The sequence below is a fragment of the Balaenoptera borealis genome (genome assembly GCF_965194805.1).
Source record: "Balaenoptera borealis genome assembly, chromosome: 16".
Classification (NCBI taxonomy): Eukaryota; Metazoa; Chordata; class Mammalia; order Artiodactyla; family Balaenopteridae; genus Balaenoptera; species Balaenoptera borealis.
The window spans coordinates 82,789,235-82,815,393 of NC_138872.1; the positions used below are offsets into that span (position 1 = coordinate 82,789,235).

The 26,159-nt window shown below is 51.8% G+C and overlaps 1 protein-coding gene across 1 annotated transcript in view; it reads right to left on the reverse strand.

The window, feature by feature from the left end:
* The window catches only part of MYH16 (myosin heavy chain 16), a 58,314-nt gene that overhangs the window by 19,744 nt on the left and 12,411 nt on the right, over positions 1-26,159 (reverse strand). The window contains 20 exon segments of the mRNA XM_082360923.1: positions 128-145; positions 147-219; positions 1,575-1,720; positions 1,969-2,055; positions 4,570-4,674; positions 5,695-5,922; positions 7,904-8,077; positions 10,281-10,362; positions 11,737-11,873; positions 15,153-15,273; positions 16,458-16,546; positions 16,548-16,576; positions 17,262-17,349; positions 18,266-18,324; positions 19,115-19,232; positions 19,236-19,241; positions 20,953-21,132; positions 22,958-23,128; positions 24,751-25,019; positions 25,888-26,026. Coding sequence (XP_082217049.1) covers positions 128-145; positions 147-219; positions 1,575-1,720; positions 1,969-2,055; positions 4,570-4,674; positions 5,695-5,922; positions 7,904-8,077; positions 10,281-10,362; positions 11,737-11,873; positions 15,153-15,273; positions 16,458-16,546; positions 16,548-16,576; positions 17,262-17,349; positions 18,266-18,324; positions 19,115-19,232; positions 19,236-19,241; positions 20,953-21,132; positions 22,958-23,128; positions 24,751-25,019; positions 25,888-26,026 — 2,319 coding nt within the window.

A 26,159-nucleotide genomic window follows, 5' to 3' on the forward strand; every position in this document is an offset into this window, starting at 1 on the left:
CATGAGGTGGACATGAGTCAGTCTCCGAGGACTCTGTGGCAGCAGCAGATCAGCTGATGTGAGCAAAGGCGCAGGCCAGTGCATTTCAAAAGAGGATCTGGGTCTCCTCCGTCCCGCACAGACAGACCTGGTGTTCCTTTAGTTTCATGCTGCAGCGTGGAATTCAGAGACTGCTCGTCCTCATATTTAGAGTTGACAGAATTGATTTCCATATCCCTCCTGCAAGAGAAGGTTTGACCTCCTGAGGAAAAGCTCTGAGGCTAGACCAGCAAGCTGGCACGGGAATGGAGCTGGGGCTGCCGGAGGGGAACTTGACCCTGCTGAGACCCACTCAACCCTGACCCCTGGCCTTCTCACCCTACAGATGAGTCGCCCTGCAGAGCCCCAGGATCTGCTCCCCTGGTTTTTCACTCACTCATTCATTCACTTGTGCATTTATTAATTTGCCTTCCATTTATTGAGTCCCTCCTGGTGCCAGACATTGTCTGGGGTTCCAGGGACACATCAGTGAACAAAACGGACAGAAGTCACTGCTCTGGTGCAGCTTACAGTCTAGGGGCTCCAGAATCACACGGATGCTTGGCCTTTTTAGGGAAAACGTTCCTCCAAAAACTTTCTGCAGAAGGCTGTCTCCTCCTGATGTGTGAGTTCCATGTGTCAAGAGCCACGTGTGAGAGCTAAGATGCCTGAGACCAAGCAGATGGGGAGGATGGGCAGCGTCACCCGCACCTTCTGGGTGTGCCTCCCAAGAAATGTGCTGAGATGCAGATTTAGCTGCACACGCCCTCTTGGCAGCCTGTGGTGCTTTAGAATTGCCCTAGCAAAATGTACTTCAAAGATGCATTGTCCAGGGGACTTCCCTGGTGGGACAGCGGATGAGACTCTGTGCTTCCAATACAGGGGGCCCGGGTTTGATCTCTGGTGAGGGAACTAGATCCCACATGCATGCCGCAACTAAGAGTTCACATGCCACAACTAAGGAGCCCATGTGCCACAACTAAGGAGCCCACCTGTCACAACTAAGACCCGGCGCAACCAAATAAATAACTAAATAAATACTTTTAAAAAAGATGCATTGTCCAAATTCTGCCCCCTAAAAACTTTCCTTACCTGCCTCCTTATCTCCATCCCTTCAGCCTCTTACTCGGTTCCGGTTTATGCTTGGACTATTGCAGTAGTTGTCTTCCTGCTTTCTCCACCCCACATGTCCTCCGTGTTATTACCAGGGTGGTATTGCTAACATACCCCCTCAATTCCTTGTGATCTTTGAGAGCCCAATTTGCAGGTTTCTGCAAAGACTGCCTGACCTCTGGGGTGGGTGCATTGCTTAGTACCTGTGTCCTTTCCAGCGCCCAAAAGGCCCTGTGTGAGGCTGGGAGCTCCCTGAGAACAGGGAAGCACCTGCTCCTCCCTCCCTAATCCTCCGAGCTGAGCACAGTGCCTGGCACAGAGCAGGTGCAGGGGACACGCACTGATACCCATGAAGCCCTCAGCAGAGTGCCTGGCGCCGGGTGCCATCCAGGAAGTGCTAGATATCGCTAACACTGCTACGGGCAAAATGAAAGACTGCGTACTTTTTCACCGCCTCCTCGAGATCTAGCTTGGACCGCTCCATCTCACTGAGATTGTCAATGGTCATCTTCAAGTCACTCTCAGCTTTCCGGCGAGCTTTTTCCACTTCCGCCCGGATTTTCTTTTCCTGTTCCCAATTATCCTCCAGCTGCGGAGACAAAAAATACAAAAGAAGGTAGGGTGTGTGGCGGGGGGGCGGGGGTTGTCTGAGGCCAGAATGCAATAAAGAACCAGACTGGGCCTGGTTCCTTAGCTGTGGCATCAGAAGGGGTCTCACTTCCCAGTTCCCCAAAATGTATCTGAGGCCCCTGTGCCCTGGGACAGACCTGACCGTCGAGCTATAGAATCAGACCCGACCGTCGAGCTATAGAATCAGACCCAGCGACGGGGCATTACCTCGTGGATCTGGGTGCTAAGCTTGCTGTTGTTCCTGGTCAGATGGTTCACCTTGTCCTCCTCGGCTTGCAGGTCATCAAGGGTTTTCTGGAAGGAAAGATACGCATGTGTGTCCTGTGAGGCAGGCGGGAGCAGCTGAACAGATCTGGTTCTCTGCCGTCACTTCCGAGCTGACTTGATGATGTCAGTGATCAGTTACAGAGCACCTGCTCCTGGGTGGTGGGTGAGGCCACGGCACACTGATCACCCGTCAGCCACAGGTGGGCCCCTAGGGGTCAGTTGGGGGCTCTGGTTCTCCACGGGGCATATAGGAAATTTGGGGGGGGGCGGTGCTTCTGGTTGTCACAATGATTGGGGGCCTCACTGGTACTTGGTGGGTGCTTCCAGGGACGCTGGACATCTGGCCTTGCTCTGGATGATGGGTGCCGTGAAGAATAACTCTGCAGTTCACACACTTGCTGTCCCATCCAGCCATTCACGTAAGTAAACAACTATTGATACTTTTCTGAACCTAGAACCCAGGACCTCTTCACACATAACTCAACATTTTTTTTCATTTAGTATACGCTACAATTTTAAAGAATAATCTACCATGAAAACTAAGAGAAGATTGACTTCTTGTTGTTAAAATCTCCCTGAGAATTATTCACTGTTTTGTAAAATTGCATCACTGGTAGCAACTGCACTTGGCTACCTGAGTCACCAGCACCCCCTCGGGTGCCCGTCTACAGCCGTCAAAGACGGGCTTGGGCAGGCAGCCCTCCTAGATCTGCCTGAGCTTTTACACTTTGACAGCCCCATTATTTATTATAAATTACTTTCATTCATTTCTCCTTTTTTTAAAAAATTTTTAAGTATATTTATTTTATTTATTTATTTTTGGCCTCATTGGGTGTTCATTGCTGCATATGGGCTTTCTCTAGTTGCAGCTCTTCGTTGCGGTGCTCAGGCTTCTCTTTGCGGTGGCTTCTCGTTGCAGAGCACAGGCTCTAGGCACGTGGGCTTCAGTAGTTGTGGCTCGCGGGCTCTAGAGTGCAGGCTTAGTAGTTGTCGCGCATGGGCTTTGTTGTTCCGCGGCATGTGGGATCTTCCCGGACCAGGGTTCAAACCCATGTCCCCTGCATTGGCAGGCAGATTCTTAACCACTGTGCCACCAGGGAAGCCCCATTTCTCCTTTTATATGGAAGGGCCCTCTATTGATTTTTCTGAAGTTATGTATTAGTTACATTATTATAATTTTCAATTCAGGATAGTAAGAGGGCGTTCCAAAATACAGCTGATCCTCATTATCCGTGAATTATCTATTTGCCAATTTACCTACTCGCTAAAATTTATTTGTAATCCCCAAATCAATACTCATGGTGCTTTCGTGGTCATTCGTGGACATGCGAAGCGGGGCATGTTCCCAGCTGAGGTCGGATAAATGATGCTCTGTCTCCTCGATTCGGCTCAGACTGCAAACACGTGTCCTTTTCCCAGTCTGTGTAGTGCCACGTTTTCTACATGTCAGCGCTCTTTGTTGGTGATTTCACTGCTTACAGTGGCACCAAGCACAGTTCTGCAGTGCTGTCTGGCGTTCCTGACGCAAGAAGGCTGTGAGGTGCCTTGCAGAGAAAATCTGTGTGTTAGATGAGCTTCATTCATGCCTGAGATACAGGGGGCTGTTGACCATGAGTTCAATGTCAAGGTATCAACAATATGTACTCAATAAGGTGTTTTTCAACAGAAATACACATAAAACAAGATAATGTATTGATCACCATCGTATGTATGATGTATTGATGGGTTGACGAAAACGCTGTGACTAGAGGCTCGCAGGAACATAACCCTGTATTTCCCCGAGAGCAGAGGTTCAGTATTTGCTAATTCAGTGACTCTGTAGAACATCGCTACCTCGAATAATGAGAACTGAGCATATTTGCTGTAACAGGGGGCTCTGGGTTTGATATGATAGAGAGTCACAGTCTAAGGGGAGGTGTTTCCAGAGGCGACAGAGAAATGTGCTCGGGGGACATACTGTAGATTCATGATGTCAGCAAACACAGGGCTGAGGGTCCACTGTCTGGTTCTGGGCTTCAGTTTGCTCCTGGCACCTGTGTCTAGGCTAGGAGGTGCTCCACGCCGCGGTCAGCACTGGTGGGCGGTCAGAGTTGGCTCCACACTCAGGAGCAACCGGAACAGTCGGGTGGGCTCCCCGTGACCTCAGGAGCTCATGCCTGTCGTTGCCGCAATGAATCAGGGCTCCCTGGTGCTTTAGAGCTCACAGGGCACTTCCATATGCCCACTTCATCCTTGTGACTCTGGGAGCATCCCTCCCAGTGTGCCTGGACCATTCTGACGCATGCCTGCTGTCCCCTTTCACTCTGAAACCTGTCCTAGTTTGGGTGATAAATGATATGTTCACCCCACTTAACAACAAACCTGGAAGGAAGGTAGCAAGTGACTGTGTCCACTTCACTGATGAGGGCATTGTGATTTAGGGAGACTCTGTGACTTCCCCAAGGGCCCCAGCTGAGGGGCGGCATAGCCGGGATTCGAATGAGGGTCTCCCGTCTCCGAGCTCCATTTGCTCCGCCAAGAGGAGAAGTGGCCGGTGCCTACCTGGTGCAGCTCCTCCAGGGCCCTCTTCTCCTTCTGGAGCTTGGCGATAGAGTCTTCTCGAAGCGAGAGGTCCCCAGTCAGGGTGCGGACCTTGTGATCCAGGGCCTGGAGTTGGGGCGGGGGGGGGGGAGAGGGTGGACTTCAAGGCTGGGAACACCCTCAGGGGGAGAAGGGGAGGGGGGCATTTGCCCCGAGAGAGGGTTCTCAGCTTGGCTGCTCCCCTGAGTCACCTGGGAGCCTAAGAGATACCAATGCCCAGGGCACAGCCCAGCCAAGCAAGTCAGAATCTTGGCGGGGAGGGGGCAGAGAGAACACCGTCAGGCCTTGGCTACTCAGAGCCTGGTCCTTGGACGGCAGCTGTGGCTTTGCCGGGGACTGTGTTGGAAACATAGCCCCTGGGCCCCGCAGGACCTGCTGGCCCAGGGCCTGCATCTTATCGAGGTCCCCGTGGTTCGAGTGCACGTCAAAGCTGCAGACGCCCCGGTTTAGGCAGCGTCCACCTCCCCCTGCTCGGGGACCCCACCCACTGCGAGATAGGAAGGGGGCCTGGGACCAAGGGCCAGCCAGACGGTACCAGGAGCCAGGGAGCCACTTGGAGGGGCAGCAGCTGCTTGTTTGGGCAGAAATCCAACAGCTAAAGGTGACCCCACCTTACAATACGGTTGCTTCCTCTGGGAAGGGGGAGGGGTGGACATGGTGCTGCAGAAGGGTGTTCTGGGAGGCGCCCCAGGGATGCGGAGGCTGAGTGGGCAGAAGGCCAGGCAGACGCCCAGGAATGCCAGGCACGAGGAGGACCAGCCAGGCCTGGGCATCCCCACGAGGGGAACTGCCCTCAGCCCCCTGAGTCAGCTGCTCTGTCCAGACAATGGACGTGTGCTCCGTCTGCTCTATCCGACATTGTAGCACTTGCTGCGAGCGGCTACTGAGTCCTCCCTATGCGGCCAGGTTGACTGAGGAACGACATTTGAAATTGTACTGAATTAAGTTAAAATAGCTGCATGTGGCTGGCGGCTCGGGTCCCAGGCAGCACTGCGGTTCGGGCTCTGGGTGTGGCCCTTGCAGGGCAGCGGGCTGGGGGTTCCCTGGCCCTGGGAGGAGCAGGGTCTGGCCCAGGGGCCTCCCCACCTGCTTCTCCTTCTCCGCCTTGGCCAGCGTGGTCTCCAGGCCCTCCAGGTCCCGCTTGAGGTCACTGAGCTCCCCCTCCAGCTTGCGCTTGGTGGCGCTCAGCGAGGCCGATGTGCCCTCCTCCTCCTCCAGCCTCTCCCGCATGTCGGAGATCTGGCTCTCCAGCTCCATCTTGGTCTTCATCATCTGGGTCAGGCGCTCCCCCGCATCTATCAGGTTCTCTTGCTCCTGGTGGAAGAAAGAGAGTATTGGTCAAAGGCAGGGTCCGGGCACCCGCAGGGGAACATGCTGACGGATAGGCCTCGGGCTGATGGGCCCCCAACAAACGTGTCCTGGGGGCTGGACAGGGGCTGGCTATCTCTGCGCTTCTTGGTGACAAAGCCTCGTCCAGGAGCGTGGCCCCCAGACCAGCAGCAGCAGCGTCACCTGCGAGCCGGTTAGAATGCAAACTCTCAGGCCCCACCTGTGACCTGTTCATCCGAGTCTGCTTTTTAACGAGATCCCAGGTGATCAGATGCACTTAAGGTGTTAGCAGAGTGGTCTAGGAGAAGTGCGGGCCACTCAGGCGGGACGCCTCTGTCCATTCAGGCTCTGCCATCTCATCCACTGATCCATGTGGGCCTATGCTTGCATCCGCCAACGTGGAGGGGCATGTCCACCCAAAGAACTCCCAGCATTGATTTAGCACTTTCGTGTTGACAAACCCTTTCCCGTCCCTGGTTTCTCCTTATCACAACGCTGAGAAGCAAGCCAGACAGGTGTTATCTATAAGCTAGGGTTCAGAGATGAGGGAACCGATATGCAGAGGGGGTGGAGTTGTCAAAAGTCACACAGGCAGTAAGTGGCAGAGGAGGGACAACTGGGGTGTCCACTGGGGTCTCCCTGAGATGGGGTCAGTGGTGTGAGACAACAACTGGCCATGGAGTCGGAAGACCAGACCAGCTAGGTGACTTTTGGTTCGTGGCATAAATTTACTGAAATTCAATTCTCTGCAAAATAAGGGTAATGATCATCGTGAGGCATGAAGGGATGCAGCACATGGAGGCGCTTCTGTAAATGGAAGATTCTTTTATCCTTGTATTCACGCTCGGCCTCGGCCTCCCCAAACATAAAATGAGGGTCCTAGCCTGAGCAGCTTCTCAGGGGTGTGGAAAGGATGGGAGAAAAGATGTCAGAGACAGCTTGGGGAAAATGGATAGCTAATGCAAGTGCTGACACTCTCTCGGCTGAGGAGACACGGCTGTGACAGAGCAGGAATGACCAAGATGACACTGGACCCCTCCCGGTCGTGGGTCTTCTACTGACCGGCTTGGGACCTTGATCAAGTCTCTAAAGGTCGGTCAAGTGGAGTTTCCTACCCTGAAGATACACGTGAAAATGGGGCGTCTTATGAGGTGGCTGTGAAGCTCAAACCAGAGAAGGGGGCTTCCCTGATGGTGCAGTGGTCGAGAATCTGCCTGCTAATACAGGGGACACGGGTTCGAGCCCTGGTCTGGGAAGATCCCACATGCCACGGAGCAACTAGGCCCGTGAGCCACAACTACTGAGGCTGCGCGTCTGGAGCCTGTGCTCCGCAACAAGAGAGGCCGCGATAGTGAAGAGGCCCGTGCACCATGATGAAGAGTGGCCCCCGCTTGCCGCAACTAGAGAAAGCCCTCGCACAGAAACGAAGACCCAACACAGCCATAAATAAATAAATAAATAAATAAATAAATAAATAAATAAATAAAGATTACTATTGAAAAAAAAATTAAAAAAAAAAAAAACCAGAGAAGGAAGGACCCTTGTAAACCAGAAGGCTCCCCACAGAAACTAGGTCATATGTTCTCCCCTCTGTGTTTGCACTTGACGGGCGAGGAAAAGGAGGCGGAGAAAAGAGGGCAAGTTCCCTAGGTCCCCAGGGAGCCAGGCTCACCCCAGAGGTGCTCCTCCCACCGTCTCGTGGCCCCCATGTCTGGACAATCCCCCAGGCCCAGCATGTACTGTATGTGTGTGTGCCCAGCCTGCTGCTGTGGGCAAACAGGAATTTGATGGAGACTTTTTGGTAGTTGGGTCCAGGGTGACATGGCAATGAAAGAAAGAGAAGGTTGGGAATTCCCCAACGTCTGGAAGGACACAGCTTCTTGGAAGGCCACTCTCCACTCCTTCTCTGGGTCTGACTCTTGCCAAGGCCCCCAGCTGCTGCCGCTGCCCCCAGGGCCCCACATACTGCCTGCAGCTGGATGGTGAGGTCATTCTTCTCCTGGCTGAGCGTGGCCATCTTCTCCTCCAGATCCTTGAACTTGCTTAGCAGCTCCTGCGTCTTGGCCATGGCGTTCCTCAGCTCCTCCTCCTTGGCCTTCATCTCCTCCTCTTGCCGAGCCACATTCAGGAGTGGCTTGACCTGGGTGGTGAACAACACTGCAGAGTGTTAGGGGAATGGGCTTTGCCAGGGGGCTAGGTGGTGGGCTGCTTTGCCTTCAACCAGGAATAGTCGCTCCTCTTCTGCACCCACAGCACCTGTCTGGACCTCTCTGTGCATTTGGCACTTCTCATCCTGCAAGAGTGCCTGGGTCCATTGGGTCCTCTGCCCTGCTAGACCACGAGCCCTGCCCTCTGCCCCTCCCCATCTCCCTCCTGCCCTCTGTGTCTCTACAGCACCAAGCAGAGCAGGCAGGACAGGCCCTCGGGATATTTCCTGATCAATGGATACATTATTCGAGAGCACAAACACCATGGATTTGGGAGAAGGAATCACCTCTCTTTGAAGATGACAGATAAACCTGTCATCGCCAGCCTGGTCTGTCGGGACCTGGGATACAGCAGTGCAAAATTTGCATAAAAAGGTGATAGTAAGCATCACTTGCAACTGTGTTACACTTTTTATCCAGTGAAAGCCTCCCCCAAGGTGTTGTTTTTTTCCATTGATTCATCCTATCTGATTTAGTGAAATAAGATTAGAGCTCACTTAACACGCTAAGAGTAAAGGATTTTAACTTAATTTTATGTTTTTACTCATTGGAACAGGATCTTGCTCCGCTATGTTTACTTGGTGAAGTTTTACTTCCTGGTAAAGAGCAGAGAAGTTTCTAGGCTCTGTCTCCTTGTCATCTGTGGTCACTTATGTCTGGCTTGGAAGGAATCTTTTTTTTTTTAAAATTAATTAATTTATTTATTTTTGGCTGTGTTGGGTCTTCGTTTCTGTGCGAGGGCTTTCTGTAGTTGCGGCAAGCGGGGGCCACTCTTCATCGCGGTGCGCGGGCCTCTCACTATCGCGGCCTCTCTTGTTGCGGAGCACAGGCTCCAGACGCGCAGGCTCAGTAATTGTGGCTCACGGGCCCAGTTGCTCTGCGGCATGTGGGATCTTCCCAGACCAGGGCTCGAACCCGTGTCCCCTGCATTGGCAGGCAGACTCTCAACCACTGCGCCACCAGGGAAGCCCTGGAAGGAATCTTAAAGGCCGTTGGTCTGGGGCTTCCCAAAGGGTAACACATACACTGAGGGGGCAGGTGAGATGGATTCACCCTTTGCACGGAAACCTTTTGATTTTCATTGTTACATAGTTACTTTAAAAATAATTTTGAAAAGTAATAGTTTAATACATGATTTTGAAAAATAATAATTTTTAAAAATGAAAAGAACTCGTGAAATCCACAGTTTTACACATAACGTTTGCTTAGGATGAGACAGGTAAGGATGCGAAGTTTCCTTTTAAAATAAAAATTTCGAAATAAAAAAGTGAGTTGATGTAAAGAAAGAAGGTCAGTCATAGAACAGGTGGGGAAAGTGCCATACTGACTAAATTTGAGAAATTTTTGTTTAGATCCCTCCGCCGTCTCAGGCCCTCCCGTGCATGGGTACCGCTGGGGATGCAGAACTTACTATCCCTCCCTTTCAATTTGTGGTCAGCATGGATTGTTAGAAAGTTCTTCCCTATGGGGAGGGGAGAGAAGCTTCTGCTTGAGCTGTCGGGGGCTCAGGGCCCCCAAGGATGACCTGGAGCCTGTGCCAACCCTCCCTGTAGCCGCCCTGAACACCCTGCCCCTCAAGACAGCACTGCCCGCCGGTCCCCTGAATGCGGCAGCCCTGCCCCCGGGTCCAGTGGCGTGCTTCCTTGTAACAGGGACCCCAGGTGGGACGCCATGCCCCAGCGCGACTGGAGCCTCATGCAGTAGGCTGGTTCGTGGCCTCCTGCATTTGTTGAGGGTGGCCTGGTTGCCTGGGCGCCTGCAGCCTCCCCTCCTGGCTGACTCACTCACCCCCACTGCTGCCTCAGAGCAGCCTGGGAAAGGAGAGGTCGGATCCCATGATTTCCTAAAGTCCAGGACTTCACTGAAGGAGTTGAGATGCTTCAACATGCCCAGGGGTGAGGCACTGCGCACCAAGCCCACTTTTGTGGGGAGGGGGCTCTCTGCATCCTAAGTGGGTTTTATTTTGAGGGATGAGTTGAAAGGTGGGAAGACACACTATCGTTTTTCTCAGGGAGGACTCAGCCCCCGCCTGGAAGGAGGCTACACTCTTCCTGCAAGGTGCCCTCATTTTCAGACTGTCCCTGCAGCATCCCCGAGAGGCCCCTCCGCCCAGGACTGCAGCCCCTCAGTCCTCACCTTGTTGTAGAGCTTCCACCAGCCCCAGAAACGCAGCTCCAGGAACTTGCGTGTGTTCCGCTGGATGACCTTCAGGCCAATTCTGCAAAAAAAAAAAAAAAAAAAGGGAAGAATCCAGCGTTGCATGGGTTAAAATGAAGGCGTGTGTGGCGGGGGTGGGGGGTGCAGGACGGGGGACTGGCCTCCCCGATGGAACCAGCTCCTCCGGGACAGCTCAGGGCTGAGCTCATTTCTTCCTGCATTTCCCCTCCTTCTGCTGCCTCACTGGAAATCATCCGTTAGTCTCCAAATCCCATCCAAATCCCATCTGTCTGCGGTCTCTGGAATCAGCCCTCCTTGTCCCTGACTGCTTCCTTCAACTGTCATTTACGGAGGATCTTCTGTGCACTGAGTCCCACCACTCAGCCCCTAACTGGTGTCCCTGCTTTTGGCCGGGGTCACAGGGGGCCTGCTAGTGGATATCAGGACTTCATTACTGTTATTATTTATTCATTACTGTTATTATTACTAATACTATGACCACAAGAGCCAGAGTCAACCACAGGGCGGCCAGGGCAGCCAGAGCTATTTTCTAATTACCATTTTAGGGAGATGGCTGAAAAACACAATTCTGAGGGCAGCGATTTGGGACGAGGATTTCTGGCTTCTAATCCTGACTCTTTCTGCATGAACCTGCCCCAGTACCTTAACCCCTCTGATCTCAGTTTCCACATCTGTAAAATGGGGGTGCTGATCCTACCACATCCCTCTCACAGCATCATCGTCTGGATCAAGTAAGGGGAAGGCTGTGAAAGTGACTTGTAGACTGTAAAGAGAAGGGTTTATATTAGGTGGTCCCTGTTAGGAGTTGAATTGTGTCCCCTCCCAAAAGATACGCTGAAGTCCTAACCCCCAGAACCTGTGAATGTGATCTTATTTGGAAATAAGAGTCTTTGCAGATGGAATTAACTTGGTTTAAGATGAGGTCATATTGGAGTAGTGGGGGGTCCCTAACCCAAGATGACTGGTGTTCTTATAAAAAGAAGGAAGACCATGTGAAGACAGACACAGAAGAAGACCTTGTGAGGACAGAGGCAGAGATTGGAGAGATGCAGCCACAAGCCAAGGAGTGCCTGGGGCTACCAGGACTGCAAGAGGCAAGAAAGGCTTCTCCCCTCGAGGCTTTGGAGGGAGCTTGCCTGCCAACACCTGCATTTTAGACTCCTGGCCTCCAGAATCATGGGAAAATAAATTTCTGTTGTTTTAAGGCACCTGGTTTGTGGTACTTCGTTAATGGCAGCCCCAGGAAACCAACACAGGCCCCAAAGAGGGTTCTTTGGGACAGCAGAGACATTGGCACCCTCCCTATCTCACTGCCCAGTGTCACTGGTGGAGCTGAGCACCGTGTGTGTGGAGGGGTCCCCGGTCGTTCCATGTGGATGGTGTGGCTTCAGTGGGCCTGCCCCACCGGTGCTACCTTCGTTCCAGCATCTTCTTGAACTCGACCCTCGTGAGGAAACCCCGGAGCCGACACTGAAGCATCGTCATGATCTTGGCCAGACGCTCGTCCCGCATGTCCTCGAGCTTGGCCAGGACGCCTGCTCGGAAGAAGACCTGGGGGAAAGACACGTGGATCTGAGAATAGCCCTTCTGTCACCAAAGCAGCTGCTTAGCGGGGAGTTCAAAATCAAAGCACAAGAAGTTCCGACGGGTCCTTCAGAGTTCAGAGACCCTGGGAAACAGCTGGCCCTGGCCTGGACATCTGCACGGCAGGGCATGCCAGCCTCGGCATCTATTTCCTCTCGCTCTTGGACACTCCTATGGGCTCTAGTCCTGGCCTTGCAATTACTAGCTGGGTCACCTTGGACATGCCTCCTCACATCTCAGGGCCTCAGTGCCTCATCTGTGAAATGGGGCTGTTGATCCCTCCCTTAGAGGGTTGCTATAAAAATTAAATGAGATAACAGGGGGAAAGTACTTCTGCCAACTGTGAAGCTCTGAGTAAAATGTGGTAGATCGTTTGGATCTTCACTGCTACCTACGGTGACTGCTTGGTAGCAGGGTGCCAACGGGCCTTCCTTTTCACCACTGTGCAAAGCAGCCTTGGGACAGTCATGGTCCCACGGGATACGGGAGTGAGGAGAGGGGGTAGTGGTCAGCAGGGGGAGTTGACTTTCTAGAAAGGGGACAGAGTTTTCCCAGTGATGCACAATTTCAGGCATCCGGCTCTGTTCTCTGAGTGGGACTCGTCCCCAGGAAAACAAGAACAGCTTTGCAGTGCATGTTAGAAAGGGCCAGAAACACCCAACCTCAGGGCAATGCGAATTAAGGTCACAAGATAACCATTCCCCCTCCCCGCAACCTGCAACACTGAAGACTTCTGATAAAACAAGTGTTGGCAAGTATGTGAATCAACGAGGGGGTGGGTCGTGAGTAAGTACAGTTTTGGCAATTGGTTGTCACTCCCTCAGCGTGTATCTCAACCCTGGCTACGCGTCATCCCCACCTGGAGGGCTTTGGAAAGATGCCGTTGCCTGGGCACAGGTGACTTCAAACAGTTTCTGGGGTGGGGAGCTCAGGCATCAGTGTTCCAACCTCTCTGCCCCCACCCTCAGTCTAGATGATTCTAATGTACAGCCAAGGTCGAAAACTTCGTTCTAGAGAAATTCTTGCATAGGGCCATGTGTGAGGATGTTGATAGCAGCATTGCTGGTAACTGAAAAAAGAAGGAGCAATCCAATTTCCAAGGACAGGAGACAGGACAGTTGTGGCATGGCCATCAGAAGTCCTATGATACGGCTGTGACCATGAACGAACGTCACATACCAGCCAACAAGGATGAATCTTAGAAACATGATTAAGTGACAAAAGCATGTCAGATAAGAGTATATCAAGTATGATACTTTCATGAAGCTCAAAACCAGGCAAACCTTGGGCCATGTGCATATGTGATAAAACTGATTTTGAAAAGGCAAGGGTACAGTTAACATTCAGGACAAAGGTTACTCCTGGGGGTGGGGAGGAAGGAGAGGAAAGAGATGTAAAGATGAAGTTCTGGGTTTTTAAATGGGCTCATGGGTGATCGCTTTATCAGTGTGTTTTATAATGCACCATATTTTTATAGGCTTCTAATAGGACATGATAGAAACTTCTGGAAGTATAGAAGGAATCAGGAGACCCACACCTGGCCTCAGCCTGCTTTGGATGTGCTAGGGCACCTTGGTTAAGTCACTGTCCTCTGGGGGAACTTGGTCTCCTCTCCTGTCCAGCGGGAGTGCAGGACCCCAAGTCCTTTCAGCGCTGGGAATCTCTGATTCTACACGTGGGGGCGGGGATTAGAGCCCCCAGATGAATTTAAAGATGAGGATGCTTGGATACTGACACGGAAAGGACGGAAAAGGATGCTTCTTCCCTCTGCCCTCTCCCCACCAATCATGGGGTAGAGACATTGGGCTTGATATTTCCAGATTAATTGTGGTTGAGGTTTGGTCTTTGAGGAGCAGTGAGGCAAGCATGTGGCCGGTGGGGAAGGGCCCACATGAGCCAAAGCCAGGGATGGGGACACAGTGTACAGGCGGAGTCCTTCTGTTCTCTGTTCTGCCCCTGCCGCCAGAGCCTGCCTGGCACCGGGGAGCAAAGCAGTCCCCAGCAGCCCCGGGCCTTTACCTGCACCTGAGGTGCCCCATGCAACCCTTGAACAACAGCAAGATCAGTCTGTCTGCCCAGGGGTAGCTGTGTCAGATACAAGTCACGTGACTTCCCTGATCCCATGACGAGGGGCCTGAGGCCTGCTCTGTCCTGTTTAGTTCTATGAAATTGGACACGTCACCTCTATGCCTTCCCCAGGCTTTCTTAAATTTCCCATCCATCAAAGGTGGGGTGGGGGAAGGAGCTGGTCTCCGAGGTTCTCTCCGGCTCAGGTATTCAGTGATTCTGTGACAAAGCCTGAGAGTTCCCGTAAGTCAATTTATCTCCACACAGCACGTCTCAGCGGTGCAGGAGGCCAAAGCTCATGGTTCTGGCAGGTTTGAAGGCAGTATTACAATCCTGCTAACACCAATGGCTACAAAGCAAGCTGTAGGGAGCTAGGGACTCTTTCTGTTCTGTCCACCTGCATATCCCTAAGCCTAGAACTGTGCCTGGCACGCAGGAGGCACTCCGTACGTGTTGGATGTACAGGCAGCTGGGAGCTTCCCTGGGCATCGTGCCACACCAGGCCCGCGGAGAAGCTGGGCCTGCCTGTGCCCCCTGCAAGACCAGGACGGGCAGGTGACCCACTCCAGGCTGCACAGCGGCAGGCTCTGAGCCTGAGGCAAAGCCAGGGCCCCTCTTGCATCACCCTGACTGTCACGTTGGGGTGCAGTCTGGTTGGGCAGGTGTCGATGGACACCTCCCACCATCAGCCTGGCCCTTACAATCCTGAGAAGACTCTGCGGGGCCAGGAAGTGGGACAGACATGGGCCCCATGAGTCAGGATCAGGCGGCCACTCTGTCTGAGTCAACCCTGACTCGCCTGCCAGCTCAGGGCTGGGGCTCGCAGCGTGGGTGGGCTGGGATTAGGGTGCTGCACCCCCAGACCTCGCCCACACACGTACCGTGGTGCCCCGGTCCAGTCCAGGACCTTGATTCCGATCGGCTGCTTTTATTCTTAGAAATCTGTGGCCCATGCAGTCCTAATATTCTCCTGTTTATTGAGTACCTCTCTGTCTGAGCTGGGTTCTCACGCACGCTACTCCCAATCCTGTGAGATTGGCTTTACCAGCCCTGATTTTTCGGAAGAGGACACAGAGGCTCTCAGCAGCTGAGGGGCTTGACCGCCTGGTCTACGGCTGAGCTGGAATTCACACCCTGACACCCACCTTCCTGGGACAAGGCTGAGTGGGAAGACCCTACCCTGGTGTGTCCGATTTTATATTCATTCGCATCCAAGTCGATGGCCCCGAGCAGCAGCTCTGAGGCCTTCTTGTTATCCACGAACCCCTGAGGAATTGCGCTGGGGTTTAGCACTTGGTACCTGTCGGGGGAGACGACGGCAGTCCCCATCATCCCCAAGTTGGCAGCCCAGGAAGCCTGCCCTCACAGTTATCATGGACCTGTGAGATGGCCTTCAAATCAGGGATTGGACTTGTTCCGCAGAGGCCCACGGCAGGCAGAGGGAGGGGACTGACAGGAGGCGCTGGGGAGTAGATATCGCTGTGGGTCCGAAGTTCAGCGGGGAGGTGGCCTCAGAAATGAAGACACCAAAATCTTTCCTTCCTGATCTTTTCCTCCAGACGTGGGAGAACCACTTCTTCTCCTGACCTGCCAGTAGCTCCCTTAGTCCTTCCCCAGCTAGGGACTTCAGAGGGCTTAGACAAGATGACCTCTAGTGACCCTTCCTGCTCCATCAATCTGCGGTCCTATGTTCTAGCAATTAGGGAAGGGGTCGAAGTAAATTAACCTCTCAGGTGGAGGTCTCAGTTTGGGTTCCCCCAGAATCAGACCTTGAGACCAGGATTCAAGTGCAAGTAGTTTATCTGAGAGGTGGCAGAGTTGGGGGGTGGGTCAGGGAAGCCAGCAAAAGGCATGTTATCAAGCCAGTTATCACAACAGGCAACTGGGGCTTCAGGCTGCTGGGGGACCCTTGTGTGCTGGGAGCAGCTCCCCCTGGCTCACAAGCGCCTGTGTGCATCTCTCCCCAACCCTGCATTCAGTGATGTCACATTGGTAGCTTGAAGTCAGCCGTGGTGGGAGTATTTATACCATGGAAATCGGTAGATACTACAAATCAGGGCTTCTTTTTTTAAAAAAAATTTTAACTTGGAGGGCCCATTGTTAAACATTTACCAACACACAGCTGTCTGAGAGCCAGTATAGAACATGCCTCAGGGTTAGCCCATCATCAGGGTGAGGGAGCTGAAGCATTTCTATGTCAACTGTCCTTCGTCATTGGTCGAGGGCTGCTCCTGGGGAGGCATTAATTCCTGATACTTTCAGCCTGCCAAGTAGCAAAGCAGGCTCTAGCAGCCAGAGAGAGCCCTCGGGCAAAGAAATGCAGGTGCTGGCTATTGAAAGTCGGGCCACTGTGTACTGAAGTAGACAATGAGATAGTGTCCGTCACTGTACCCATAGTGTCTGCTCCAATGGGACTACATTTATCAAGAGTCAACCCCTGGAGACCGAGAACTGTGCTCAAGGTATCGGGAAGACACCACTCACCTCTGTTTGAACTCTGGGTACTGCAGCCTGTTTGGGAAGCCCTTCCTGCAAATACGGATGCCTTCCAGGACTCCATTGCAAGCCAGCTGGGTGCATGATCAGGTGGGCGTCCACCACACCTGCCAAGAGGGAGGGCACAGGATGGGGAGTCACTACCCTAGGGTACCCTAGGCCACTCCTTGCCACTCAAGGAGGCTGAACTGAATATCCAGGTCTTCAACCCTAATCTCCTCCAGTCACTGCCCAGGGTGTCCCAGGTCCCCCACAATTCAGCCAAGGCCCAAAGGCTCTCCTGAGTGTGACTTCTGCCTAGGTGGGCACCACTCTGCTTTACAAAGTAGCTAGAATGTGCTGTTTGGATGATTCATTGTTGGAGGTTCTTTCAATGCCCCGTTTTACCCCAGTCATTCCTGGTGATTAAAAGTGGACTTAAGGGGCTTCCCTGGTGGCGCAGTGGTTGAGAGTCTGCCTGCCAATGCAGGGGACACGGGTTCGAGCCCTGGCCTGGGAAGATCCCACATGCCGCAGAGCAGCTGGGCCCGTGAGCCACAATTACTGATCCTGCGCGTCTGGAGCCTGTGCTCCGCAACAAAAGAGGCCACGATAGTGAGAGGCCCGCACACCGCGATTAAGAGTGGCCCCCGCTTGCCACAACTAGAGAAAGCCCTCGCACAGAAACGAAGACCCAACACAGCCATAAATAAATTAAAAAAAAAAAAAAAAAAAGTGGACTTAATTTGGAGTGAACCCCAACTTCACACATCCTGAGGACTTCCAGCTGGGAGACATGTCCCCATGATGTACCTGATTGCTTGAACTCATTGGGGACAATACAGCGGACAAAATGGGGGGAGGTGCTGTGGAGGGTGGCCATCAGCTTGTTCAACTGCTCCTGGGGGTAGAGGGAAAGGAAGAGTGAAGCTCGGCGTTGGTGTTGCAGGACACCCATGCTCAGGAGAGGTATTTGTTTAGAGTTTAATTAATTTAATTACAATGACAATTCAGTGCTTTGGTCACACCAGCCACTTTTCAGGTACTCACTAACCACATGTGGCTAGTGGCTATCGTACTGGACAGTATATTGGACAGTGGCTGCCATATTGGACAGAAGAGAACATTTCCATCATCGCAGAAAGTTCTGTCAGATAGTGATGCTCTCAAAGGTCCAGTAACTTGCCCAAAGTGACGTGTTTTACAGAGAGAGGGACCCTCTGAGTTCAGTGCTGGCTCATCGTAGAATCTTGCTACTAGAAGGAACCGTAGTGCCTGTGTGGACAAATGCCTCACCATTTTTAACTTCCCTACAGGATGATCCCTCCTCTTCCACTTGGATACGTCCAATGAGGTGGACCACTCTGCCTCAGGACAGCCGGATCCTTGGGAAGTATTGAAATCATTCTTTGTGCAACATCTCACCATTGGCTACATTTCTGCCCTTGGAATATGTTTCCAGTAGTGCCCAAACTTTGTGGAAGTTCTGCCCAGCCCAGAAGACCTGCCAGCACAAGATCTTAGGCACTGATATTTCCACTTGTTATGTTGGGCAAGTCCCATCATTCTCTGGGTTTCAATCTGAAACAACGCAGTTAGACTGGACCATCTTTAAGGGTTTTTTCTGCCCTATGGTCCTGTGGTTCTGGCCCCTCTTCAGAAGGAAACGGACCCCTGAAATGAAAGAGGCAACCATAGGCATAGAAATGAAATCATCCTGTCCTGGGCCATGAGGTGGCAGCCAGACCACTACACCATTGGAAGGGATGGGTGGGGGCAGCGGTCACAAGGTGGTCTCTGGGGCAGCCCCTACTTACCCTGTAGAAGTTGGAGACGGTCATGAAGGAGGACCCTCGTTTCTGCTTCTTGCTTCCAGCTGAGGAAGAGAGATAAGCATGCTTCACATCAGTACCCAGCACAGGGGCAGGCAGCCCCATTCAGTGCTCTGTGTCAAGGACGTGCATTCTCTGGTTTTGAAAAGACTTGTCTGGGGACTAGATGAGGTGGGACCCCCCACACCAGGAAAACGAGATCTACCAGGGAGAGGGTGAACGGGCTGACTGTGGCATAACAGTCACAAGGAGTGCCATGCTTCCTGGAGGGTCTGTAGCCCTTTGTGATTTAGGACTGGCCCAAGGCAACGCACTGCTGCCATTGCCTGGGGAGGAGGAAGAGCCCGTGCAGTCTGGAGGAATTGCATGCTGGTGGCGCGCACATCTCTGAGCCTAAGGAGATGTGCAGCTCTTGTCCCTCTAAGTGGCGGCCCTGTTGGGTGGTCCCCTATGGGTCACATGACCTCGACTGGCTAGGAGGCAGAGCTGAGCTTGACATTTGGCTCAGACAGGAGAGCAGGGAGCAGAAAATAAGCACAGAGCTTTGGGGCATCAACTTTTCCAAAGCAATATCGCTCCACCTAGATGTGATATGGGCCCAGTGATCAATTCGGTTGATGGAAGAAGCTCCCAGGATGCATCTGTACCTCTTTATTGCAGTAGCATCCATAGCCGACCTCAAGCAACTTGTCATTTATTCATTCATTCGTTCGTTTGTTCATTCATTCATTCATTCAACAAGAGTCAAATATGAGAGTTTTTGTTTTTTTTCTACTTCTGGCCACTAAAGGGTATCGGCACAGAGAGACTGGACACACGAGGGGTCAGCCATACTTGGAGCCTCCTCTTCTTTGAAGAGAAGGGCTAGGAGCCCCAGGCTTGATTTCTGGAACAAGCCCACCACTGTTTCATTCAGGGGGTCTTTGTTCTTCTCCAGCCAGCCCGTGATGTTTTAACCCACCTGGAGGGGGGCAAATGCCAGTGGTTACATTTCAGGCCCAGATTCCACATTTCAGGTCCCACAGCCAGAACCTCGACCTACATCTCTGTCCACTCTGGGTTCCCAGGACCAACCTTCAGCCCCATCTCCTGGGACTTCAGTTCCTGTCCTGATGACTTGCCTGGAGTCCTGGGATGTCCATGAAGCCCCATCTCTTGGGCATTTGCAGTTTGCCTGTCTAGGGCACCCTGTCTCTGAGCTTTACCCACACACCAGGACTCCCCAGCTACTCTTTGCCAGGTGTGACCTTCTCTTACATGTCTTGCTTTCTTGGCCACACTGAGCCTCCCTGACCCCTGGGTCTTCTTCTACCCAGGTTGGCTGATCTTATTCCTGGTTCAGTGATTGACCTTGACCAGTGGCATCCCAAGCAACATGAAGAACTCCCTACAAGGGCATCTGTTCTCTCCTTGCTGAGAAGCACACATCCCCCCGCCATTGCCTGGTGGGAGGGGGGCTCCATCCATCCAAACTGGGGGCTTCCTGTGTCCAAGTAATTGGACATCCACTAATTTCTGGTTCCCATTTTGCCATGTAGCCCCAGCTGGAGAGGCAAAGAGGAAGGTGTCTTTCAGATCCTTCCATTGAGCCCAGAGAACCTAGGGATGCAGATGAGAAGACAAAACCTTTGGGCTTTCCTTCTCCCATGTGGTGTATGATATTCATCACCTCTGGGCCTCATCTTAGAGCCTTCTTGGAAGTGCATAGGCCCCATTTGACTTTGGATGTCCTGTTGCTACAAACACCGAGCCCTTCTCATTTCATCGTGGAGGGTGGGGTAGAACACTGCAATTCGGCCCCAAGCCCGTTTGCTCTGGGTAGCGGCGCAGTCCATTTGGCCAGTAATTGGCATTATCATGGTTGTTGAGATCATAAAAGCTTGGCCCCGATGCCCAGTCCAACAGCAGCTTTCCTGACAGCTCTGTCCTAAGCCTGCCATTTCCCCGCAGCGAAACCCAGAGAGGCTCAACAAACTCCTTGGTAACAGGAGGCATTGGCATTGATGGCAACACTGATTGTTTCCCCCATCAATTGTTCAAATAAACCTGAGTCCTGGCTGCACTTAATTTCCCTCTTCCCCAAGGACTAGGTTTGTTATGAGTGAAAAAGCCACTCCGTAAATGTCACCTTGTTAGTTTGGTGGCCACGTGCTGTCAGAGGGATGAATCAATCAACTGGGGAATAATTGATAGACTCATGGACTTTTTTTCCTTCTTTTTGCAAGTTTTGTCTGTTTTTTATTTGGCCTTGCTGCGTGGCGTGTGGGATCTTAGGTCCCCCAACCAGGGACTGAACCCGTGCACCCTGCAGTAGAAGCACGGAGTCCTAACCACTGGACCGCCAGGGAATTCCCTGCAAGCGTCGCCATTTCTGACCAAGATCGAAGTTCAGCCATCAAACGGAGGGCCATAGACAATGGCATGGCCCTGGAGGGTCTGAGGGCATGAACCGCTGGGCATCCTTGGCTAGATTGCTTTGAAACTCCCAGAGGGAGAAGTGAGGAGGAAGTACAAGCCAGAGGTCATTTCTATCAGCTGATCACCCTGTTCGATGGTGGCTGGGTTAGTGGGAGGAAGGAAGCCTCAGGGAGGGTGTGGCAGGACAGACCTACATTTGTGGGAGCTGGAGGCACCGGGCAGGTGGCCACAGGAAGTGCTGAGGGGGTACTCACGGTGCCTGCATAGTGGACAAGCTCGAAGTGGGCCTCGGGCCCCTTGCCCTTGCTCCCCTTGGGCTTGAGGAAGTTGCTGGACTTGCCCAGGTGGTTGTCGTACAGGGCTGCCTTGAACGTGGCGTCGGTGGCCTTGGGGAAGACACACTGTTCTTCCAAGATGGAGAAGATGCCCATGGGCTAGAAGGGAAGAGGAGCGGATGGCATTAGAGGGGGCTGACAGGGTGACTCTGGTGCTGGCCTGGGGCTGGTGGGAGGGGTGCCCCAGACCCCATGTGGCCAGCCAGGATGCAGAACTCTGGGCAGTGACCTCTGGGAATGGTCTAGTCTTCCGTGGCCTTCGAATGCCACGACATTTTAGACTTGAAAGAGGCTAGAATTCATCAGGTCCAAGAGAAGGGAAGACTGACGTCTCTGAGGGGGCTACATAGCTCCCCAAATGCTAATCCCACCCAAATAGTGGTGCCAGGCAGGCTTGGCTCTCAGAAAAATGGTGACATCATCAATGACACCTGTCTTCTCTTCTAAGGCAGACTCCTGGAAGAAGGCAACGCTTGATCCCAAAGCTCAAGCATGAGGGCGTTTCAGGCTCTGTGACAGCTGGACAGGCAGGTATTTGTAGGTATTGCGGGACAGGCAATCCACTGCCTGTTTTGGAGACTTTTCCAGGGAGGTAAGGCTGGCCCCTATTGAAGACCCCTGGCTGCCTGGATGATAGCTTCTCTGTGACGGGCCTGAGGGTGAACCTCGGAGACAAGGTATGTTCTTTCTTTATTTTTTTAACTTTTTACTTTGAAATAATTTCGGGCTTGCAAAAATGGTGTAAAGCATTCCTGTATATCCTTCATCCAACTTCTCCAAATGTTACCATAACCTCTGTACATAATGATGAAAACTAAGAAATCAAACTAAGAAATCAAAGTCTGTTCGGACTTTGTTCACATTTTGTCATCTGTCTTTTTAATGTCCTTTTTCTATCCCTTTTCTGCATTTAATCAAACAGTATATATTATTTTTTCTTTTCTTTTAAATTTTTTTTTTTAAGTTTTTTTTTTTTTTATAAATTTATTTTATTTATTTATTTTTGGCTGCATGGGGTCTTCGTTGCTGCACGTGGGCTTTCTCTACTTGCAGTGAGCAGGGGCTACTCTTCGTTGCGGTGCATGGGCTTCTCATTGTGGTGGCTTCTCTTGTTGCGGAGCACAGGTTCTAGACGCGCGGGATCAGTAGTTGTGGCGCACGGGCTTAGTTGCTCCGCGGCATGTGGGATCTTCCCGGACCAGGGCTCGAACCCTTGTCCCCTGCACTGGCAGGCGGATTCCTAACCACTGTGCCACCAGGGAAATCCCCTTTTAAATTTTTTTAAAAGATTTATTTCACTGAAGTGTAGTTGATTTACAATTTTGTGTTAATTTCTGCTGTACAGCAAAGTGATTCAGTTATACATGTATATATACATTCTTTTTCATATTCTTTTCCATTATGGTTTATCACAAGATATTGAAGATGGTTCTCTGTGTTATACAGTAGGACCTTGTTGTTTATCCATTATATATATAAAAATTTGTATTTGCTAATCCTATATATTCCTGAGTGAGGCCATTTGTTAAAACATTCCCTATGGTGTGATTACAGGGGAGGCTAATAGATGGCCTTGGTTAAAACCCAACTCTGCCGCTCATAGGATGGATGACCTTGGATAGGTGACTTCCTTTTTCTGTGCCTCAATGTTCCCATCTGTGAAATGGTTATAATAAATTCCTCCCCACCACTGGTAGCTTGTGATGATCCAACGAGTGAAGGCATAAAACAGCCGAACTAACAGTGGCCATTGCAGTGGCTGTTGTACCCATTTTGCAGAGAGGAAGCTTGAGGTCAGATAAACTGAGGTCATCAGCCATGTTGCTGACTCCCCTGAAACCACAGGCCCCAGTGAAATCCCTTCCTGAGATGTGCCCCAGGGTCCCGACCTCTCTCCAAGCCCCTCCTTTGAGAAGTGTGGTACCTTTTCCAGGAGGTCGACGCAGGCCTGCAGGTCAAGGCCAAAGTCGATGAAGACCCATTCAATGCCCTCCTTCTTGTACTCCTCCTGCTCCAGCACGAACATGTGGTGGTTGAAGAACTGCTGCAACTTCTCATTGGTGAAATTAATGCACAGCTGTTCGAAGCTGTTGAACTGCGGCAGGAAGACAGAAAGAGGTGCATTAGCCCAGACGCAGACACAGCCTCTCCCGGGATTGAGAGCTGGTCCACAAGCAGAGCTAAAGCTTGCTGAGGGCCGACCAGTGTCTGGCATTTCCCCGGATGCACCCACCACCCGGTCAGCGCTCCCATCAGCCCTGCGAGAAGCCCTTCTCAGCTACCCTCCCCTGCAAAGGCACAGAGCCCGGGCCACCCAATGCTGCTGCCAGCACCCAAAACTCAGACTCTGGCCCCGTGTGGTTCATGAACATCAACGTGCGAAGAACCATTTTATTTCTCGAGATGGATCATTTGAGATGCTTTATGGGTCTGACCGCCTGTGTGCCTTTAGACAGTTCTCTCTCTCTCTGGTTTTTCTCATCCTCATCTGGACGATGCAGCTGTTTGAGGGGTTTATAAGCCTTTTTATTTTTTTTAAACCAGAGACTGCTTTCTCTGAATGAAACCCCGTGCTGAAGCCTCATACGAAAAACAGGTCAAAGGAGAGGTGCCATTGTCATCCCAGAGCAACCTGCATGGAGCACGTACACGTGTCAGACCCTGGCTAAGCTGCATCTGCTCAAAACCCTTCCAAGGCAAGAATGATCAGCGTCCTCATCAAAGACGGGGACACGGAGGCACACAGCTTGGAAGTGGAGGAGCTGGGATTCCAGCCCCATTTGTCTATTGCACCTGCCCTGCTGTTGACACAGGTGTCCTCCTCTCTCCCTGGCCTCACCCTGCTGGCCATCAGCGGTTGCCCAGGAGTCCAGGCAGTGTGGTTTGGAAACTCTCTCTGAGGCTCTTTCCACCTGTGGAATTAAATGATTCTACTGTAGACAGCAGCCACATTAGCCTTTTAGAGCCTGAGAGAAATTGGGCTAAACTGTTCTTTTTTTAACCCATCTGTGGCTAGTAGAAATCTTAGAATAATAGGACAGTGGAGCTGAAATGGACCTTAGGGGTCATCTCTTCCAGCCTGCTCATTTTGGAGTTGAGACAACTGAGGCTCAGAGAGGGATCGCCACTGTCCAAAGGCCACACAGCTAGTTGGTGGCCAACCCGAGTCCAGAACCAGGTCTCCCGACTCCTAATCATGCTGCCTCCAATGACAAAGGTAAAATCTTCCTGACCCACGGCACTCGTCTTATGAGGAGACCTGAGCCTCATTTGTGTGGGCAAGAGGTGGGAGCCACCAGTAGTGTGCTGATAAATCAGCTCTCTCTCTCTCAAAAAAAAAAAAAAAAAAAAAAAAGCCTGATTTGTAGTGTTGGCTGATCTCCATGGTGTAAATACACCTCGGACATGTGTCAACAGGGTGGCAACTGGTCACAGAGTTCTTGAAAATTCACCAGTCAGTTCTGGTGAGCCAGTACAGGCTGGATCCAGCCAGCACAGTGCTCATTCTATCTGTTATGTTCTCCCCGTTCTTTGTGACTTGGCACCGTACAAATGAAGATGGAACTTTCCGGAGGCCAGAAGTCAGAGAGCCAGGAGCAGACTGAGATGGGCCGGCCCCAGGTCCAAGGTGAGAAACAAGAGAACCTTGGTGAAAAGTCGCTTATCAAAGGAGGGTGGCCACCCCAAAGCAGAGACGGAATGCGAGGCCAGACACACCTCAAAGATCTCGAAGCCGGCAATGTCCAGCACCCTGATGAAGAACTGCCTTTGCATCTTGGTGTCCAGGGTCTTGTTGATCCTGACCACCAGCCACTTGAACATCTTGTCATAGATGGCCTTGCCCAGGGCCCCGATGGAGTTCTGGCACTGTTCCATGTTCTGGCCCTTCTGCACAAACTCGTTGCCTACTTTGACCTGGGGCCTGGTGATGCCCTTCTGGAGCTCCCCAGAATTGAGACCCATGAGATGGGTGACTTTGTCGGCCACTGAGTAGGGACGGAAGAAGCAGGTGAGTGAAAGAAAGATGGTGCCCTGCCCCAGAGAACCCCAGCACTGTCTATCGTGTTTAGAGAAGGGGTTGGGGGGAGGAGGAGGAGACCCCCATGTTGCCAACAAGACAACAGAGGTCTGAAGCTGTGCCATAGATATACCGTGGAATACTATGCAGCCATAAAAAGAACAAAATTTTGGCATCTGCAGCAACATGGCTGGACTTGGAGATCATTATGGTAGGTACAATAAGACAGATAAAGACAAGTACTGTTTGATATCACTTATATGTGGAATCTAAAAAATACAACAAATTAGTGAATATAACCAAAAAGAAGCAGACTCACAGATATAGAGAACAAACTAGTGGCTACCAGTGGGGAGAGGGAAGGGGGGAGGGGAAAGATAGGGGTAGGGGAGTAAGAGGTACAAACTATTAGGTATAAAATAAGCTACAAGGGTATATTGTACAACACAGGGAGTATAGCCAATATTTTATAATAACTATAAATGGAGTATAACCTGTAAAAATTGTGAAGCACTATATTGTGCACCTGTCACTTATATAATATTATACATCAACTATACTTCAGTTAAAACAATTTAAGAATGAGGGGGAAAAAAAGAAAACAGAGGTCTGATACGGTTTCCACGCTTGCTCAAGGTGAAGGGGCAAAGCAATATAGAAGCCAAAATTATGTCTCCGACTCTGTCGTGCCTTCCCAAGGATCTTGATGTCTGGATATCAAAGGAACATTCTCGGTTTACAGCGTGTCTCTGAAGTGTGCAGGAAGCCCTAGAGAGCCCCGAGCCCCTACCCCCGCCAGCTGCTTCCTCCCTGCACGGCCCCCGCCCCACACCTACCCTCCGTGGTGTCCACTTCAGCCTGCTCCTCTCTGGGCTTCTGCTTGAACTTCATGTTGCCAAAGTGCATGATGCCCCCAGTCAGCTTATACACGCCGATCTTCTCCTCGGGGCTGAAGCCCAGCACGTCAAAGGCTACCTGCAAGGCCACAGGGAGAAGAAAGCCGAGAAACTCCTGGCTCCCTGTTCCCCAGAGTGGAGGCCACCGTGGGGTGGCACCTATGGGCTGCTGCGGCACGCTGTGGACTCTGGAGGTCAGACACACCCTGACC